At 39.6% G+C, this 19,591-nt stretch overlaps 1 protein-coding gene across 6 annotated transcripts in view; it reads left to right on the forward strand.

Moving 5' to 3' along the window:
- Nucleotides 1-8,288: 8,288 nt before the first annotated feature.
- REEP1 (receptor accessory protein 1) overlaps nt 8,289-19,591 on the forward strand; it is a 71,574-nt gene continuing 60,271 nt past the window's right edge. For 3 of the 6 annotated variants that reach the window (XR_009155059.1, XM_058182914.1, XM_058182915.1), the window contains exon 1: nt 8,290-8,562. Coding sequence is in view for 5 of the 6 variants with exons in the window: in XM_058182914.1 (XP_058038897.1) it covers nt 8,531-8,562 (32 nt within the window). In the remaining variant the exon portion in view is untranslated. Of the gene's footprint in view, nt 8,563-19,591 lie in introns of all 6 variants that reach the window. The other 3 variants (XM_058182911.1, XM_058182910.1, XM_058182909.1) reach the window with 3 other exon arrangements.

The following is a 19,591-nucleotide window of genomic DNA, read 5'->3' on the forward strand; positions in this document are numbered from 1 at the left end:
CTAACCAAGATTAAGGCTGATCAACTTTATTCTTTGATTGGCCAAGTCTGCCACTGAGCTTGGGTTTTTTGTTTTACTATGATATGATATGAGATATGAGATATATGATATATGATATATGATGAGATATGAGATATATGATATATGATATGACATGACATTACATTATATATCTATTTTTTGGAGTATGAGATACCCCCAAAAAGAGGGTGAAAATCTGGGTGCATCTTATAGTCCAAAGGTAGCCCTGCCAAAAAAAGAGGCTTTTTTTAGGAATGTTAAAAGCTAATAAATCTGAATATCATTTTGAAACAGAGAAAATAAATCAAATTAGAATACAAGTTAACAAATAACAAAACCCATGTTATTTGCCCTTCATAATCTCCACTTCGATGCTAAAGGGCAATTAAAGGATGCCCTTTCAGTATCACTAAAAAGAAGGAAATTTTGACCAACAGGATCAGGCACCAAATGCACAGAAGAACAAAAACCGGGGATGGGGGCGGGGGGTGGGGAGAATAGAAACCTGGTAGAAACCAGAGCACAGAAATCACGTTGTACTGGGTAGGCACCCTGAGGAAAAAGAAAGCAAGCAAAATCCGTAATATATCAATCACAATAACAAACACCAAAAAATTATGTCAAGACAGATAGCCAGGAAGGAGTAAATTTCTGGAAAAAAATGAAGAAAAAATTAGGCATCAACACATACTACAATAGAAAACATAGCCAAAGTTAAAATACATAAAAAACTAACCCTGTGCAGAACAATAGGCATAACAATCAGAAGTAGTGAATGCACATACACCTTGTATGTTTGCTGATTAAAAGTTAGGGCCGTGTGAGGCCAAACAGAGGCCTCAGAGACACAGGGAAGACTCCAGTGCAGTAGGTAGTATCTTAATGGCATTGACACTAATACGGGCATAGAGTACAAGTAATGCAGAAATAAGGAGGAGAGCAATCCCAATTAAAGAGCCCCAAACCAGGCAAATACCATGTGTAAGATAACACAGTATAAACAGTAGGCCCAAATATCCAAAATTAACCATCCTTTGGCGGTATTGTGGTGTTTCAATGCCATAGAGACATTAAAAATCCAAATTCAGTATATCATATTCCCAACAAAAATGACCATTGTTTGGAGGGATGTGCGATATATGGAGGAAATATAGATCATCCTGTATCATCCTAGAGACTAAGAAATAAGATGCATCTAGAAAAAAATGGTCCATGAAGAATTAAAGAACTCCCAACAAAAAGGAATGCCCTCCATAGGTGGTATACATTCCAAGAAATCTGCTAGCTCTAAACATACAGCAAGGTAGAGGACATTTGAAGAGAGAGAAAATATAGCCATCAAATTCAATACGTGATCTAGTTGTAATATTGACCATCTTATTTGGTATATTCCATGCTATACAGCTATACAGTCTCTCTGCACTATAGAGCAAGAAATTCTTTTGTAGAAAGAAAATATAAATACAAAGTCAGTTATCCCCATAAGTTACAATCTGCTACACCCAGTCTTCTGCAAATATTCCCTTGAGATTCACCAGATGGGTTTCTCTAAGGTGTAGTTAGCCTATAAATACATTTCAAATATATAGAACATGGACAAGAAATACACATAATAAATGAAAGCATACAAATAATTACATACATACAAACCAATACACCATCCCAATGTTCTGTTAAGCTAATATAGCATCAGTCCTAGGACAAAGTCAATCAGTCATATGGCAACCCAGGAATGCCAATCTTGTTGTAACTGAAATGGTGATCAGTTTGTGCAGCATCTAGTGATCAGCAGGAAAAGTGTAACCAAGTTCATTGTTGTAGAGTTTTCAGTAATGTGAAGAATTCTTCCCAGAGTGGCTGTAGTTTCTCTGCAAAGGTGCCTATCAAAATCTATTAATCAAAAGACTATCTCTAGTCATTTGTTTTAGGAAGCCAGGGTTCTATTAGCATTTACCACTCATCTAGTAATATTTCCACTCAGTCCCATATTAATGTCATTGAGCATTTACTATTCTGTTGCTATAGCTCTCTGTTACATCCACCAGCAGGAAAAATGGTTCTTCCTTCCACACTTGGGATATGCAAACTTTCTCCACTGAGGGTTCACTTGGATAGACTAGGTGAGATATACAGCTTCCCTTGCTTGAATGACCCGTGGTCAAACAGGAGACAAATTAGCTGTTAAAAAAAACTTTCAAAAAGTCATAAATGTCATAACTGACTTAGGCTGTTTTCAGCCTTGGAATCTGATAAGATACCTAGACATCAGCCTTTTGCCACAGGTGCCAGAGAAATCAAAGGCACAGTGAGTGCAAACCACAGCTCACCAAACCTGATGCTCCTATGATCTTGTTGATAAAATACCTTTAAATAGTTCAATGTCAAAGTCCAAACAGATTAATTCACAATGTTAGGGATGGGGGGAAAACCTAAACTTAGTTGAACTTAAATAGCCATGGTTAACTCTTGAATCTTGATAGCTGTAAGTATATAACCATGCAATGTAAGAAAAAGCTGCTAGGCAGACGTGTCCTCTCTTCTTAAAAAAACAAATCAGGAGAGATCAGAATATCAGCATAACTACAGAGCATGCTCCCATACTGTGATAGGACTATATGCAGTCACCTATAGCCAAAGGCAAGACTGGGACCCACCATTACTTAATATTTAAAATATTAAATATTAAGGAAAAACATTTAATACTTTCCAAATTCTTGATAATACCCAGAATAAGGTCCTACAAAGTTGGGAAGCTAAATGAGAATGTATTCATCATTTCTGGATTGCTTCCACAGCTAAAGATTGACAAAAGAAAAACAAAACATTTGTCCTTTGTTAGATAGATTATACTTATCCATGGAGGCTCTATCAAAGATTGTGAAATGCTACTTTCTCCTCCCCACTTTCACCCTGATTAGATGCCATGTTAAGTGGAAAAATGTAACTCAAGAAACTTGACACATTCCATTGTTCTTCTAATTACCGTATATACTCGAGTATAAGCCGAGTTTTTCAGCACGTTTTTTGTGCTGAAAAGCGCCCCCTCGGCTTATACTCGAGTCTACGTCTCGATGTACTTCGGGAACCCCGCACAGGAGACGCCAAAGAGGCGGCGAGATCGTCCGGCGGGATTTGCCCAAGGCTGAGCAGTTCGCCGCGCGGACCCGAGCCAAGCCGGTTCCAGTCCAGCCGAACGGTGAAAGCAGAGCGGCGCTCGGCATGTCGGGGAAACCCTCCCTCCCTCAGCCGAGAAGGCTGGCGGCTCCCGCCCGCGCGCGGACCGAGCCAAGCCGGTCCCAGTCCAGCCGAGCGGTGAAAGCGACATGCCGAGCGCCGCTCCGCTTTCACCGCTCGGCTGGACTGGGACCGCTTGGGCGGGGAGCCGCCAGCCTTCGGCTGAGGGAGGAGGGTTTCCCGACATGCCGAGCGCCGCTCCGCTTTCACCGCTCGGCTGGACTGGGACCGCTTGGCTCGGGTCCGCAGTAACTCCGCCAGGCTGTGCCGCGAGGAAACCATTTAAAAGCCCAGCTTCTGAAGCACGGAGGAGAAGAAAGAAAGCCTGGCGGTGCAGTGAGAGGCGGGCGGGGAGCCGCCAGCCTTCTCGGCCGACGCTTTCACCGCTCGGCTGGACTGGGACCAGCTTGGCTCGGTCCGCGCGGGCGGGGAGCCGCCAGCCTTCTCGGCTGAGGAGGAGGAGGTTTCCCGACATGCCGGCGTCGGCCGAGAAGGCTGGCGGCTCCCGCCCGCCTCTCACTGCACCGCCAGGGCTTTCTTCTCCTCCGTGCTTCAGAAGCTGGGCTTTAAATGGTTTCGCTGCACAGCCTGGCGGAGTTACTGCGGACCCGAGCCAAGCCGGTCCCAGTCCAGCCGAGCGGTGAAAGCGTCGGCCGAGAAGGCTGGCGGCTCCCGCCCGCCTCTCACTGCACCGCCAGGGCTTTCTTTCTTCTCCTCCGTGCTTCAGAAGCTGGGCTTTAAATGGTTTCCTCGCGGCAGGCGGGAAGAAGATGCTCGGTAGCAGCGGCGGAGCAACCACCACGCCAGGAGGCTTTCAAGAAGGCGGCGTCCGAGGGGAGCAAGGCCATGATGCAGAAGGAGAACTCTACAATATATAATGCTCCCCACTCCCAACCCTTGAGGGCAAGCCAGAAAGATACCAAGATTGATGATAGTAGGAGCCATCCAATTAGAAAAAAAGATACAAGTGAATGGTTGAAGACCTGAATATTACTATTCCCTACTGGAATAGCCTAATATCAGTTTTCTTCTGAATTTACATTAGATAACATTCAACTTATAGAGCCATCTAATTGATTTGCTCAAATAATAGAAGTTAAAAAATATGCCTGTGCTTTGCCATCTGAATTACTTATACAAATAACTCATGATGGCAAACGTATCCAGCAGACATTTTCCTCCTTACAACCACCACACTCTGAGGCGAATATGGCTGAAGGAGTATGATTAGCCCAAGGTCAGAACTCATGGTCTCTGGCTTTCTAGCATGGTACCCTTTAGACCAAACCGACTATTTTTATTATATCTCGTAGGAATTATGCCTGGTAGGTAGGTACAAAGTCTAAATTACTTACAAGACATAAAGTACATTGCATTGGGAGACATTTGTTTGTATCTGAAAGCTTTCAAAAACTACTGAAGAAGTTGCCACCAAACTCTATTTTACTATGACAAAAGGTGAAATCTATTTATAATACAGCAGGTGAGTATATTAACTGTATTTAATTAATAGAAGCCTCTTCCTACTTTTGGAAGGCAGCTGCAAGCATTATCCAAACAAACAAGATTTAAGTATCAAGTATAAAAATAAATATTCAAATAAATATTCATGTTATTTTACTTGGCTCTATCTTTATTTTTTACATTGACCAGTAGCTGCCTCATTTCCCACCCTAGGCTTATACTCGAGTCAATAGTTTTTCCCAGTTTTTTGTGGTAAAATTAGGTACCTCGGCTTATATTTGGGTCGGCTTATACTCGAGTATATACGGTACTAAGGAAATGCTAACTAGCCTTCTTCATCACCCCCACCCCCCACCAGGTCTTAGAAATCACACACACACACACACCATTAAACATCATTTCCAGACCAGTGGAGGTTTTTGTCCCTTTAAATTTCCACATTTTTTTCATGAGGCAACTCGTGTTTGTTCTCTAGGCGGTAAGGAAAATTCAGAAAGCGGTTCCGATAAAAAATGTTATCGAGGGACCTAACCACTGTCTATCTTTCCTCACTGCTTTAAGCCAAGTTGAGAAGCCCCCCCTTTAAAACATATTAAAAGGTACCTTCGGATGCCCATACATATGCACACAATTTTAACAAGTCCTGTCTCTTTTCTATTCAATTTAATTCAATTCCAATCCTGCTACCTTCAAGAAAATAGAGATCCATCAACAGAAGTCATATCCAAATTATTCAATGTTCAATGAATATTTGGAGTATTCACTATTCCAACTTCCCATTCAGACAGGACACTTACCTGCTGAACCATTAATGGGAAGGACAAAAAACACTTTTCTTTCCTCATGGCACGTGGACCCCAAATTGTTTTATATCCAAGAGATTTCTATCTCACCAGGATCAACTAATGAACTTACTTTGTTCATTAGATCTTCAATTAGTTTTACAACTCAGAAAATTTACCTCTCTCTCTTTTTTTTTTAATTTGCATTTATATCCCGCCCTTCTCCGAAGACTCAGGGCGGCTTACACTATGTTAAGCAATAGTCTTCATCCATTTGTATATTATATACAAAGTCACTTATTGCCCCCAACAATCTGGGTCCTCATTTTACCTACCTTATAAAGGATGGAAGGCTGAGTCAACCTTGGGCCTGGTGGGACTTGAACCTGCAGTAATTGCAAGCAGCTGTGTTAATAACAGACTGTCTTAGCAGTCTGAACCACCAGAGTCAACTTCAGAGTCAACTAGTGTCACACACTAGAAACTGAAAGAAAAGTTAACAACTCACCAAACTTCTTTTGAATAAACTTCATCTGGATGGATGCCTGCTCGATTTTTTAGTGCTTCTTTATAATTCAGGATCTTCCTTAAAAACATCTTTTGCATCTCTGACAGCAGTCCTCTATACCTCAGAAAAAAATCAATGTCAAAAGAAATTCTTTTGAAGCACGCTTTTCCCTTGATAATGATGTAGCCCACGAAAGAACTGACAGAGATGACTTGGGTAGCCATTTGAAAGCCAAATCTGGCTCTAGGTTCTGCCTCAATTTACCTTTCCAATAAGCAACAGTCGGAAGATCATTTAAAAGCATTTTATTAGGGTACCCTCGGATAAAATGGATCTCCCTATGAAAAAAGGGGGAGAGCTCCTTGAGCCCCATGTTCCTTTTTTTTCATAGTTAACACAAAAGAAAATGCAAGAGGAAAGCTGATTGGACAGAATAAAAGTAACCTCCCCTTTGCATAGGAAATCAGTTACATGTAGTCAAATATGTCACATATTTGTATCCCAGAACACCACATGTTTTTTTAATAGAAAAAAATGATTGGTTTAAAAACAAACATAAACAATAGACATTGCTCTACGTCTCTGGTTTCTAACATTTATGTCAAGTTCAAGTTACTATATCATATATTCCTCAGTCTGTATATAAATTTACATATTTCCTAATTCCTTATATATCAAGTATATACTATTTACTACTACCCCTACAACTATATACATATTTAATAAATCTATTATGTCCTCACAAGTACAGTATACATTGATATACATACATATACATATACATATACATATACATATACATATACATATACATATACATATACATATACATATATATATATATATATATATATATATATAGGTCTTTGGTTGTTCGGGTTTTCTCCCGTGTAAAATTGGAAGTGTCTTGGCGACGTTTCGACGAAATCTCATTCATCATCTTCAGGCTTCAGCTTCGTGCTTCTGGGAGCAATGTGTGATCGCAGCTGTTTCTTCCTTTTAACTGCTAGTGGGGGTTTGAACTGATTGGGTGGGAGCTTGGCTGTGCTCTGATTGGATGGGGGTTTTTTTGTGCTCTGATTGGCTGGGGATGTGTCCTGTTTGGGTGGGGGCTTGGTTGTGCTCAATTTAGTCTGTGTTGCAGGGGGATTTGAGCTGGTGAGCTGCATAGCTGTTGTTTGGCTTTGTGGTGGTGCTACATCTTCATAGTGGGTGTCAGTCTGCTGCATGTATGGATTGGAGGGGTTTGAAATGGCTAATGTTGCAGCAGACCCAAACCCACACTGATCATGAAGCATGACCAAGGACCAGAAGCCAGACCGCAGCTGCAATTTGTATATATATATATATGTATGTATGTATGTATATATTTCCAGACATTCATTATCTCTTGTTTTTGGCATTCTTTCTCCTATAAGCCAGTCATAGAATTTACTCCAGACCTCATAGTGCCTTTTTTTGATTTTGTCTGAGTTCTAAAGTAAGTCTGTCCATCTCTGTACAGTTGGAAGTTTTGCTTATTACTTCTTCTGAGGATATTTCTTTACACTTCCATTTTTGAGCAAATGCTAAACTTGCCACGGTTAATATATGCAGCTTGTCTATCAATTTAGGAATGTTAAAAGCTAATAAATCTGAACATCGTTTTAAAAAAGAGAAAATAAATCAAATTAAAATACAAAGTATTTTTATACAAGGCGTGGATAAGAGCACAATCTACCGTTCCTGTCCTATTGTTTCCTTTTGCTATATCCAATTAATATAGTTATTACATACTCATATATATGCTTATATACTGTATAATTATTTCATACTTACACTTATATATAGTGTGACAAAAATAAATAAATAAAAATAAATATATATCTATGTTAGTTAACAAATAACAAAACCCATGTTATTTGCCCCTCATACTTTACAATGGCTTGGTAAACTATGACCTAGCATAAAAATCCAACATGTGCCCTTATAGATTGTAGTACTGGAGTTATCTCTAAGAAGCATGTAATAGCAACCTCCATGTATAGCTGAAAAATGTCTAGGTGGTAAAAGGTAAAGTTCGTTCAACAAACCAAACTTAAAACAATGTATAGCTTTGTATAATGTTGATGGGTGTCTCAGCCAAGCATATCAATTGCTTCGGAATGGCCACGTGCTGCAGTCATGAAAGCGAAGGGGCTGCTTGTTTTCCTTGCCCATCTCCATTTCGGGCAAAGGCTGGTAATCTGAGGACTGACCACTTGAGCGACGCGCCTTTTCTCAAAGGAAGAGGCATAGCAGGGGGACAGACAGAGATCCCGAGAACAGGTGCTAAAGCTGTCCCAGCCTTACAGGCGAGGTTAGGATCCCACATCTCAGCGAATGCCTGCTACTGTTTCCGGCCGCTCCCTAGTGAGGCTGCGCGCTGGATGCCGAATGGCTGAGACGCCTGCTCTGCTCATTATAGGGACTGCGGGCGGACCGACTCGAACCCGGAGAAAATCCTTTCCTCATCTTGCTGTCACCGGAGTCCTGCAGCGCTATGGTTTCCTGGATCATCTCTAGGCTAGTAGTGTGAGTACCAACTTTGGGTGGCCTTCGCCCTCTGGGTTTCCCCAATAGCAGTCTTTGCTCAGTGAAACAGCTTTGGTGGTGCCGTTGGGGTCTGCCCATTTGTTTGCGCATGTAGCTTTCATCGAATGCGACGGCTAATAATATCTGCTCAGGCACACCAGCTATCTAAATTTAGCAGTTCGTGGGCTGTCGCCCGTCTCTGGTTTTCGTATGTTGAGCAGTAGTCGAGACCAGCGTACGACTTAAAGCAGATTTTTTAATTCGAGCGAAATGTGTACTATAATGGTTTGAAATAGAGACTGGCTGTTCTTACCTTAAATTTAGCTATATGCGCAGAAAGAGGTAGAGGGGGCCCGTTTGAAGCTGCAACAGAAGAATGCGGCTTTTTGTATTTCCTTTGGGAAATGCAACCGGGTCTAGGGAGACGAGAAAGAAGAAAAAAGCGATTCATGAAAAAGGGCAGGGAAAATCGCCGCTTTGTTATTAGCATTAACTATTGCTGTCTCACCTGCCAGAGGGCGCTATCTGGAACGGTCCTTGAGCGATGGGAGTGGGGGAAAAGTCTGCATTTTTCTCTTGTAAATTAGTGCTCACTTTACAAAATGCTTGAGGTTTTCTCTCTTAACAAAAACAAAAAAACAAAAACAACCCGATCTCGAGGACGCCTAAGTCTAGGAAAAGTTGAAGGGCGTTGACTTTTGGTTTGGAGAGGGGGGGCTGTTATTTCACGGAAGGTGGGAGATTTGCTGATACAGGAATTTTGGGCATTCTCTCTGGGAAACACAAACAATAGAAACCATTTCCATCTAAAATTAAGGCTTTCTTAGGAGAGACAGGTAGCAGGAAAAAAAATGACCCACCACAAAGGAAAAGAAAAAACAACAACATACACAGGCACACAGAAAACCCCCACCCACCAATTTTCCATTCTTTTGGAATGGAAGGCTTCTTGAGGGCTTCCTGAAATTCTGAGGACTCTTTGATGCTGGAGGTCCAATGCCTTTATTTGTTTGCTTGTTTGGAATAGATAGATTAAGCACTTCCCTCAACCTGATATCCTTCCAATGTGTCTGGGCCATAAAGCTAGCTAGGGTGATGGGAGTTGGAGTCCAGTTCACCCAAAGGGCCTGGGGAAGATTAGTGGAATTAGCTCTCTTCAATAAGACCCAGTCACTGCCCAGCAGTTTCAAAGGCAATAGGATGATGAGTTTGATTTTTTACTTCCTCTCTGAAAAAGTCAAGAGCCTTTCAATGACAGATCATTCATTTTAGTGACAAAGCATTCCAAAGGCTGCAGGAAGGAAGCTGGCAAGTTCTACTGATATATCTGCAGCTACTACTTTCTGTGGTTGAATGTGCATTTTATTAGAGTAAACCATATTAAAAAATATAGCTGTTTTTAAACAATAGGAGTGTTTTGCTGATCTTTAATTTAAACAATGTGATGACATTTCAGTTGTTGCTGCAAAGTTGTTTTTTCCCTGTTTCCCTCCCTTTCCCCCAAATTTTGCATAGTACTGCTGCTTAACATTACAAATTTATTCACACATCTTTTTAATAGTTTAATATACTTTCTGGTTTGATTTTTTTTAAAAACCCCAGGCTCACTTTACAACATCTGGAAGATGTACATTAGTGAGGCTGTTTTTCCCCTTACAAGAAGATTGTTTGAAAACTTGTAAGTTGATAATGGAGTTTTGAGAAAAAAAAAGGCAAACCAAAGAAATATTGTTATCATGAGAGCTTTTCTGCAAATTCTATGTGTACGGGGGAAGGAGTATTATAAGTGCATTATCATTCTTTGTTAGATACAATTGACTGAAAGAAAATGTATCTTTGTTTTGAGATGTTAAATCAGGACTTAAAAGAATAAAAATGTGAGGCATTCTCTTGATTATGCAAAATAGCTCGAATGTATAAGGACAACGCAGGGGAATCTAGATCAGTTGTTTTTTACTTCAAAGGTCTTTCATCAGGTTCCTGCAAATCGGGAGGAGCATATAGCATTGCTTAAATGTGCGACTGCATAAATTTACTTTCCTCCTCCTGAGCATCTTACACATTATGTGGACATCAACTCCCCAAATGTTGATAATATTTTCATATCAAATGATCTAAGTGCCAAAGCCCACTGAAACCACATAGCAAAAAAGGCTCTAAGAGTTATAAACCTAATTTTACACAGCTTCTTTTCCAAAAACTCTATACTAACCAGAGCATACAAAACATTTGCTAGACCTATTCTTGAATACAGCTCACCTGTCTGGAACCCATACCACATCTCTGACATTAATACAATTGAACGCGTCCACAAATATTTTACAAGAAGAGTTCTCCGCTCCTCTGAAAACAGCAAAATACCTTATACCACCAGACTTGAAATCCTGGGATTAGAAAACTTAGAACTTTGCCGACTCCGACAAGACCTGTGTTTAACATACAGAATTATATATTACAATGTCCTTCCTGTTAAAGACTACTTCAGCTTCTATCGCAATAATACAAGAGCAAACAATAGATTCAAACTTAATGTTAACTGCTTCAATCTTGATTGCAGAAAATATGACTTCTGTAACAGAGTTGTTAACGCTTGGAAAGCACTACCTGACTTTATGGTCTCTTCTCAAAATCCCAAAAACTTCAATCAAAAACTGTCTACTATTGACCTCACCCCATTCCTAAGAGTAAGGGGCGTGCATAAGAGCACAAAAGTGCCTACCATTCCTGTCCTATTGTTCCCTTTCATTATATCAAATTAATATAGCTGTTGCATACTTTTGCCTATATATATGTTTATATGATATGTTGTTGTTTTATGTTGATGTTTGCATATACTGTTGTGACAAAATAAAATTAAAAAAAAATGAATGGCTGTAAGGCAGTAACTGTAGCTGACATATCTTCCTCCTCCTATTTTCCCCACAGCAACAAACCTGTGAGGTGGGTTGGGCTGAGAAAGAGTGACTGGCCCATAGTCACCCACCTGGCTGGCTAAAGGCAGGACTTGAACTCACAGTCTCTTGCTTTTTAGCCTGGTGCCTTAACCGCTAGATCAAATTGGCTCTCTATTTAGAAAATATTTTTATTTAGAGAATATTCTCTATTTAGCTAGTATTTCTACATTTAAAAGATGTTTTCTCTATGTCTCTTTTTTTAAATGTTGATATGTGTGTGTTCAGGCCATGCATTTTAGTGTCATAGTTGCCTGCAGTATCATTCAGTGATAGATGGAGGTTAAAATAGTGGGAAGAGAAAGAAGTGAGTTGAAGCTTTCTTTTGCATTCAAAATGTAGTACAAATATTTTTCTCTCAACTAATACTCTAAATTTGGGGGTGAAAGACGGAAAGGGGGTATTATTTGTTTTGAAATAGTTGCCTTCACAACATCAGGATTGGGCAGGCCCATTTCAAATATACTATCTGACTGAAACATTTGAATGTACAGTGTATCTCCTATTTAACAGAGCTATGCTACAGAAATGAGTGGGAAAAATAAAGATAATATGTCAGTCCAGACAATTACCTTCTTTCTGAAAGAAACTTTATATTTGGGGAAAAGACAATAGCTTCATTAATATATCAAAGAAGCTTTTTCTACAAAAGGCAACTGGACTTTTTTTTCCTTGAGGAAGAAAAAGAAAATGTTTCATTTCTCAGTTCCATTCCCTTGCCATGAGAACTTATGAAATTTCTTGGATGAGAAGCAAAACATTTTCTTCTTCTTCCTCAAGGAAAAAACAGTCCAGCTGCCTTTTGTAGAAAAAAGCACCTTTGCGACAACTATGATCTGGATGACTGAGAATGTCCACAGACATTTAGCTCGGGGTGAAATGCCCAATCTGATAGCGATGACAGCAGGTGGTTTGGAGAACTGGTAGCAAAAATCCCTGCATGCCCCCCCTCCCTGCCCATGCCCAGTTGAGCCGTGCGATCAGCAGAAGTTTTTTTTTTTACTTTTAAAAACATTTTTTCTTCCACTGAAAAAATGCTTTTAAAAGTTTTACAACAAAAACCTCTGATGATCGCGCGGCTCCGCTGGGATCGTCAGAACCCTTTAGAAGCATTTTTTTCTACAGCCAAAGAGGCCAAAGCCACGCCCACAGAACTGGTAGTAACAAATTTTACATTTTACCCCTGATTTAGCTTCAATGAAAGAGCCTCAGCTTTGTATGTAAAAGCTCCCAGGTTCTATTCTTGGTGATTCTAAGTAGACATGGATGAGGACAGTATTCCACAGTAAGTTTTTCTGAATTTCTCCCAACTTTGAGATATCATAAGCAGTATAGGAAAAGAAAAGGGAAAATCCCCTATGCTATTAGGAAAATTGAAAGAAAGCAGTTCAAATAAATACTGTATATGTGCTTTAAGACAAGAACATATATGAAATTTTATCAATTCGAGGTAATTAAAATTCATAAGCCCTTGTTTTTATGCAGAGGAACAATATTGCCAGATGCTCTCATCTTTTTAAAATGTAATTTTTATTAAGAATTTTAATTACAATACTTAAAATTAATATGAACTTAGAGAAGTTCTCTAGGTTTTTCTAAACTTAGAGAAATAGAGGAAGAGAAAGAATAAAAAGTGCAGGAAAAAAGAAAAGAAAAACCTTCTTAATCATCAGATAAAATTTATTTGACATTTGTCATTCCTTCATTAATATCTTTTAAATGCAGTTTATCCATAGAAGTAAATACTTACTGACGGTGTTGTTGATCTCTTCAGGCTCCATTCCTCAAATATTTCCTCTAATATTTCTCATTTTTGTATCATTTTGTCTCTTTATTAATTGACATCAGACTTGTATTTCTTTTGTTATGCTTATAATTTTTATTCCCCTCTAGAGTCCAGTTTCTACAATCATCACTTGTTTTTTGTTATGTATTGCAATTGCCATTATAACCAAAATAACCCTGTTTCCCAGGAGAAGTTGTTTAATCCCAAAATCTTATGGTAAAAAATAATATTCCAAACTTACTTGGACCCTTATGTGTTTATAACATTTTTAGCTTAAAACTTATTTAATAATGTATACTGTAAAATGTATTTAATCAACATCTTTTTGCTGTTTATTACAAAATTTTTACGCTCTTAAGCTTGTAGTTAATTTTTCTTTTGTTCAGTTGAAGACTGAATTCACGCAATACTTTTCAAACCTGTCATTCTAGAGATTTCTAATAGCATTAGAATAGTTAATAGGCTATGAAAGTGGTTAGAATGTGAGGCTTGTGAATTTAGTGTCCTCTAAAAGTCTGCCAATGGTTGAGAGTAAGATGATTGATCTCATCATTTCCTTGTGCTCAAACCTGCAGAAATGAGGCAGATATATTTCTTTTTAAGGATGTTGGTAGTAAACTTAAATTCTCTTATCAATTGTATAAATGGTGCCTGTTGAAACTGCTTAGTTCGATACAGATTCTACTCCTTGTAAATAAATAAATAGATTAATTCTTATGGCATTTTATCCTCTTTGGATGTACTGCTTCTTAGATAAAGTATGTCAGAGATTTGCACAGCTGGTGTCCAATGGAGTCAGAGATGCTGACATGTAGTTTTATATTTAAATAAATATATTTTACAACTATACATACAGCAAACTATAAACAGTCAGGCAAACAGGAGCATCATCAGATAAATCAACATAGCAGGAACATCATAAGGTAAATGACAGAGCACACCCATCACACAGAGGAAAAAAAGTGGGAAACAAGGAAACTTCTCCGTTACAGCAACCAATCACAGCTTAGATTGCTTCATGCAGGAGCCAGCTCTTTTCAACCACTTTACTATATTTCCCTGAAAATAAGACCTACCCCAAAATAAGCCATAGCCTGATTTTTAAGCATGTGCCTAATATAAGCCCAACCCCCAAAATAAGCCAAGTGATAATCATCAGCCTGGGGATAGGGGTGGGCGTGGCCAGCACCGGAGGTGATTGGGGGCCAACAATTTCTCACAGCAGCCGCAGCCTTTATAGCATAGGTGAGTTCATTACCTGTCCAAGCATCAGGCAGAGACAGAGGCGAGGGTGGAGGCAGGCAATCCAGACATGCCATGCGGGCCATGGAAAAGCTGAGTGTTGGTGATCCAGAGCAGACAGGTGGCTGTGGGAGGCAAACAGAGCAAACAGAGGTAGAGGCATGAGGGGAAGACAGGTGATCCTGATGCTCTGCACAGGCTGCACTGCTACCAAAGATACCTAAATGTGTCAAAGATTGTTGTTTTTTATACAACATGCAATATGGAGTTTGAGTAATTGCTGAATTGTATAGTATATTGACCAGGGATTAAATGCTCCCAGTTTGGACTGGATCAGCTGATCCGGTAGCAATGGTGGCAGGTGGTTCAGAGAACCGATAGCAAAAATCCCTGCCCTCCCCATGCCCAGCTGAGCCACGTGATCGTCAGAGGCTTCTTTTTTACTTTTAAAAACATTTTTAACAACCTCTTCAGCCAAAGAGGTTGTAAAAAATGCTTTTAAAGGGTTAAAACAAGGCTCTGTTGAGATGCCTGATCGTCAGAGGCTTCTTTTTTACTTTTAAAAACATTTTTAACAACCTCTTCAGCCAAAGAGGTTGTAAAAAATGCTTTTAAAGGGTTAAAACAAGGCTCTGTTGAGATGCCTGATCGTCAGAGGCTTTTTTTTTTACTTTTAAAAACATTTATAAAAGGTAAAAATGCTGAAGCCTGCTAGGCAAAAAATGGGGGGTGTAAGCAAAAAATGAGGGGGTGGGAGGTTTGTTTGAGAGAGAGAGAGGGAGGGAGGGAGGAAGGAAGGAAGGAAAGAAAGGAAGAAAGAAAGAAAGAAAGAGGAAGGAAGGAAGGAAGAAAGGAAGAAAGAAAGAAAGAAAGAAAGGAGGAGGAGGAAGGAGGAGGGACGAAAAAGGAGAGGAAGGAAGGACTGTAAACGTGGCACTAGACGCAGCTTCAGAGGATAATCCAGGCTGGAAGGGACCGGGAGGTCATCTAGTCCAAACCTGCTCCAGCAGGACATTGTTAGTGAGTTTCTGTCTTTTGATCCCCCAGTCACATAGCCACACCCACCCAGTCACATGACCCCCCCACCAAACCAAACCACACCCACCAAGCCACGCCCACAGAACCAGTAGGAAATAAATTTAGATTTCACCACTGCTATTGACCAATTAATTGGCAGTTCAACCTTCCTCAGGCAGATGAAGAAACTTTTACCTCAGAGAAACTTACTAATGGTGCTTCAGGGTGCTTTTGAGCCCATAACTTATCACCGGTGTCCAAATGGAGCCATAGATGCTGACACGTACTTGTAGTTTTATATTTAAATAAATATATTTTACAACTATACATACAGCAAACTATAAACAGTCAGGCAAACAGGAGCATCATCAGATAAATCAACATAGCAGGAACATCATAAGGTAAATGACAGAGCACACCCATCACACAGAGGGAAAAAAGTGGGAAACAAGGAAACTCCCCTTTCCACTCACAGCAACCAATCACAGCTTAGATTGCTTCATGCAGTAGCCAGCTCTTTTCAACCACTTTACTATATTTCCCTGAAAATAAGACCTACCCCAAAATAAGCCATAGCCTGATTTTTAAGCATGTGCCTAATATAAGCCCAACCCCCAAAATAAGCCAAGTGATAATCATCAGCCTGACAGCAGCCGCAGCCTTTATAGCATAGGTGAGTTCATTACCTGTCCAAGCATCAGGCAGAGATCAGGCGAGGGTGGAGGCAGGCAATCCAGACATGCCATGCGGGCCATGGAAAAGCTGAGTGTTGGTGATCCAGAGCAGACAAGTGGCTGTGGGAGGCAAACAGAGCAAACAGAGGTAGAGGCATGAGGGGAAGACAGGTGATCCTGATGCTCTGCACAGGCTGCACTGCTACCAAAGATACCTAAATATGTCAAAGATTGTTGTTTTTTATACAACATGCAATATGGAGTTTGAGTAATTGCTGAATTGTATAGTATATTGACCAGGGATTAAATGCTCCCAGTTTGGACTGGATCAGCTGATCCGGTAGCAATGGTGGCAGGTGGTTCAGAGAACCGATAGCAAAAATCCCTGCCCTCCCCATGCCCAGCTGAGCCACGTGATCGTCAGAGGCTTCTTTTTTACTTTTAAAAGCATTTTTAACAACCTCTTCAGCCAAAGAGGTTGTAAAAATGCTTTTAAAGGGTTAAAACAAGGCTCTGTTGAGATGCCTGATCGTCAGAGGCTTTTTTTTTACTTTTAAAAGCATTTTTAACAACCTCTTCAGCCAAAGAGGTTGTAAAAATGCTTTTAAAGGGTTAAAACAAGGCTCTGTTGAGATGCCTGATCGTCAGAGGCTTTTTTTTTACTTTTAAAAACATTTATAAAAGGTAAAAATGCTGAAGCCTGCTAGGCAAAAAATGGAGGGTGTAAGCAAAAAATGAGGGGGTGGGAGGTTTGTTTGAGAGAGAGAGAGGGAGGGAGGGAGGAAGGAAGGAAAGAAAGGAAGGAAGGAAGAAAGAAAGGAAGAAAAAGAAAGAAAGAAAGAAAGGAGGGAGGGAGGGAGGGACGAAAAAGGAGAGGAAGGAAGGACTGTAAACGTGGCACTAGACGCAGCTTCCGAGGATAATCCAGGGCTGGAAGGGACCAGGAGGTCATCTAGTCCAAACCTGCTCCAGCAGGACATTGTTAGTGAGGTTCTGTCTTTTGATTCCCCCAGTCACATAGCCACACCCACCCAATCACATGACCCCCCACCAAACCAAACCACACCCACCAAGCCACGCCCACAGAACCAGTAGGAAATAAATTTAGATTTCACCACTGCTATTGACCAATTAATTGGCAGTTAAAATTTCCTCATTTCAATACAGTTTACTCATTCCTGCTAGTCTACTAGTAATGCATCTTTCATATTTTGAAATACTCCATTCCTGCGTTCAACAACTCAATTCTCTACTGGAGTGTAGGGATTTGCTTTTCTATAGTTTATGTCTTTCTTTTTCATACTGAAAAAACTACTGAAGCACATTGGACATGAACTCTATTCCTTTGTCGATTTGTAGCTGATATACGCTTTGATTATTCCTCCTCTCTACAAACATTATCCAGTACTTAAATTGTTTAAACACTTGTTACGTTTTTTAATAAGTAACAAAAACCATATCTTGCGTAATCATCAACAATTATCAAAGCAAATTTGGCTCTTCCCATTGATGATGATAGAAGTATGCAGGTAACTGAAAAATTATTTCAGATTTTCTTTCACTTCTTTTGCTGACAGGGTATACTTTTGATTTGGCCTCTTTGCAACTAGCACAATCCAAATAGTTGTCAGATGTAAGCCCAATCTATCTTCCAAGCACAAAATTTTGCTGGCTACTGCATTTTCATTTTGTCTTTTCTGTTCTTCATTGAGATCTGCTGGAGGATTGCTTACAACTTCCACAAATCTTTCCTCTGCAGAAACATCCCCATTCTTAAGCTCCATGAGAGATAATTCGACTTATTAAGAGGAGCTACAGGAAATCCTTCTCCCATTCCTGTAACAAACAATATTGTGCTGTCTTTACAGGCCGGTAGTCTCAACCTTCCTCAGGCTCATGAAGAAACTTTTACCTCAGAGAAACTTACTAATGGTGCTTCAGGGTGCTTTTGAGCCCATAACTTATCACCGGTGTCCAAATGGAGCCATAGATGCTGACACGTACTTGTAGTTTTATGTAAATAAGTGTATTTTTACAACTATATATATAGCAAACTAAATAGCCAGGCAAACAGGAGCCTCATCAGATATATCAACACAGCAAGAACATCATGAGGTAAATCACACGGGGATAAAGGCGGGAAACAAGGAAACTCCCCCTTTCCACTCACAGCAACCAATCACAGCTTAGATTGCGTCATGCAGTGGTCAGCTGTCTTCAGCCAATTAGCTATACCTATGTTCTTACTCATTGTCCAACCTTTCACTAATCCAGCTATTAAATTAAATAATAACCCTCCAATTTATAGCTAGACAGTGTTTAAACCAGGTTGCTTCACAAGATCATTCATTATAGCATTTTATCCGCTTTGCATTTAGCACAATACTGATTCTTAAGTGAAGTATTATCTTAATCCTGGCTTGAAAACTCTCCAGAGGCATTTATTGTTCCAGAGTCTTCCTCAATCTGCTTTATAAGAAATTTTTCTTTTATTAAGAAGTCAAGAAAGAAGCTCTACCAAGGGAGAATAAGAGCATCTGTCCCCCTACTATATTAAATAGAATTCCCCCAAATAAGTTATGATAAATTCATTTGCTTAGGCCAGCCAAACATTGATAACCTCACCATTTTCATTCAAAATGCGGCTCCAAAACAATGCATTGTTTTTGGGGGTGACTATTATGAACCGCCCTGAGTCCCTAGGGAGATAGGGTGGTATATAAATGTGATAAATAAATAAATAAATAAAATAAATTATGTCAGTGATGATATCAGTGTTCTGAGAAGGACACAGATTAGATCAGGGGTGTCAAACTGGATTTCTTTGAGGGCTGGATCAGCAGTGTAGTTCTCCTGCCAATCAAGAACCAGAATCTGGAAGAATATTAGGGTTCTTCCAAGACATTGCACTCATTTGTCCACTTTTCCAGATTCTTTTATATATTAGCTTTTATTTTCACCAAACTACTGCTTGCCACTTAAATAGGAGAAAAATAGTATAATCTTACTTTTTAAATTTATATTTTTCTCTTTTGAAGTGATTAAATAATATATCTGACTTTTACTGCAGCAAGAGTTTAAGAAATAGAATGTGTATGTTAAAATGTCTGAACTTAATTTGATTTCATCTCAAAATTCCATGCTAACTGCTACTAATCCTAGCTTTTATCAGGATGAATATGAGTCCAGCAGAACTATGTCATGTTAGTAATAATTATTCCAAATTTCTCATTAGGATACATGGATGAATATAATTCTAATCTATACCATTTATTCAATTCTCACAGACATTCTGCATTTTAAAAATCAAAAAGGAAAGTCTGCATGTATTGTTATTTTGTTTTGACAGGTTTCTCAAA

Source organism: Ahaetulla prasina, chromosome 4, assembly GCF_028640845.1.
Source record: "Ahaetulla prasina isolate Xishuangbanna chromosome 4, ASM2864084v1, whole genome shotgun sequence".
Taxonomy (NCBI): Eukaryota; Metazoa; Chordata; class Lepidosauria; order Squamata; family Colubridae; genus Ahaetulla; species Ahaetulla prasina.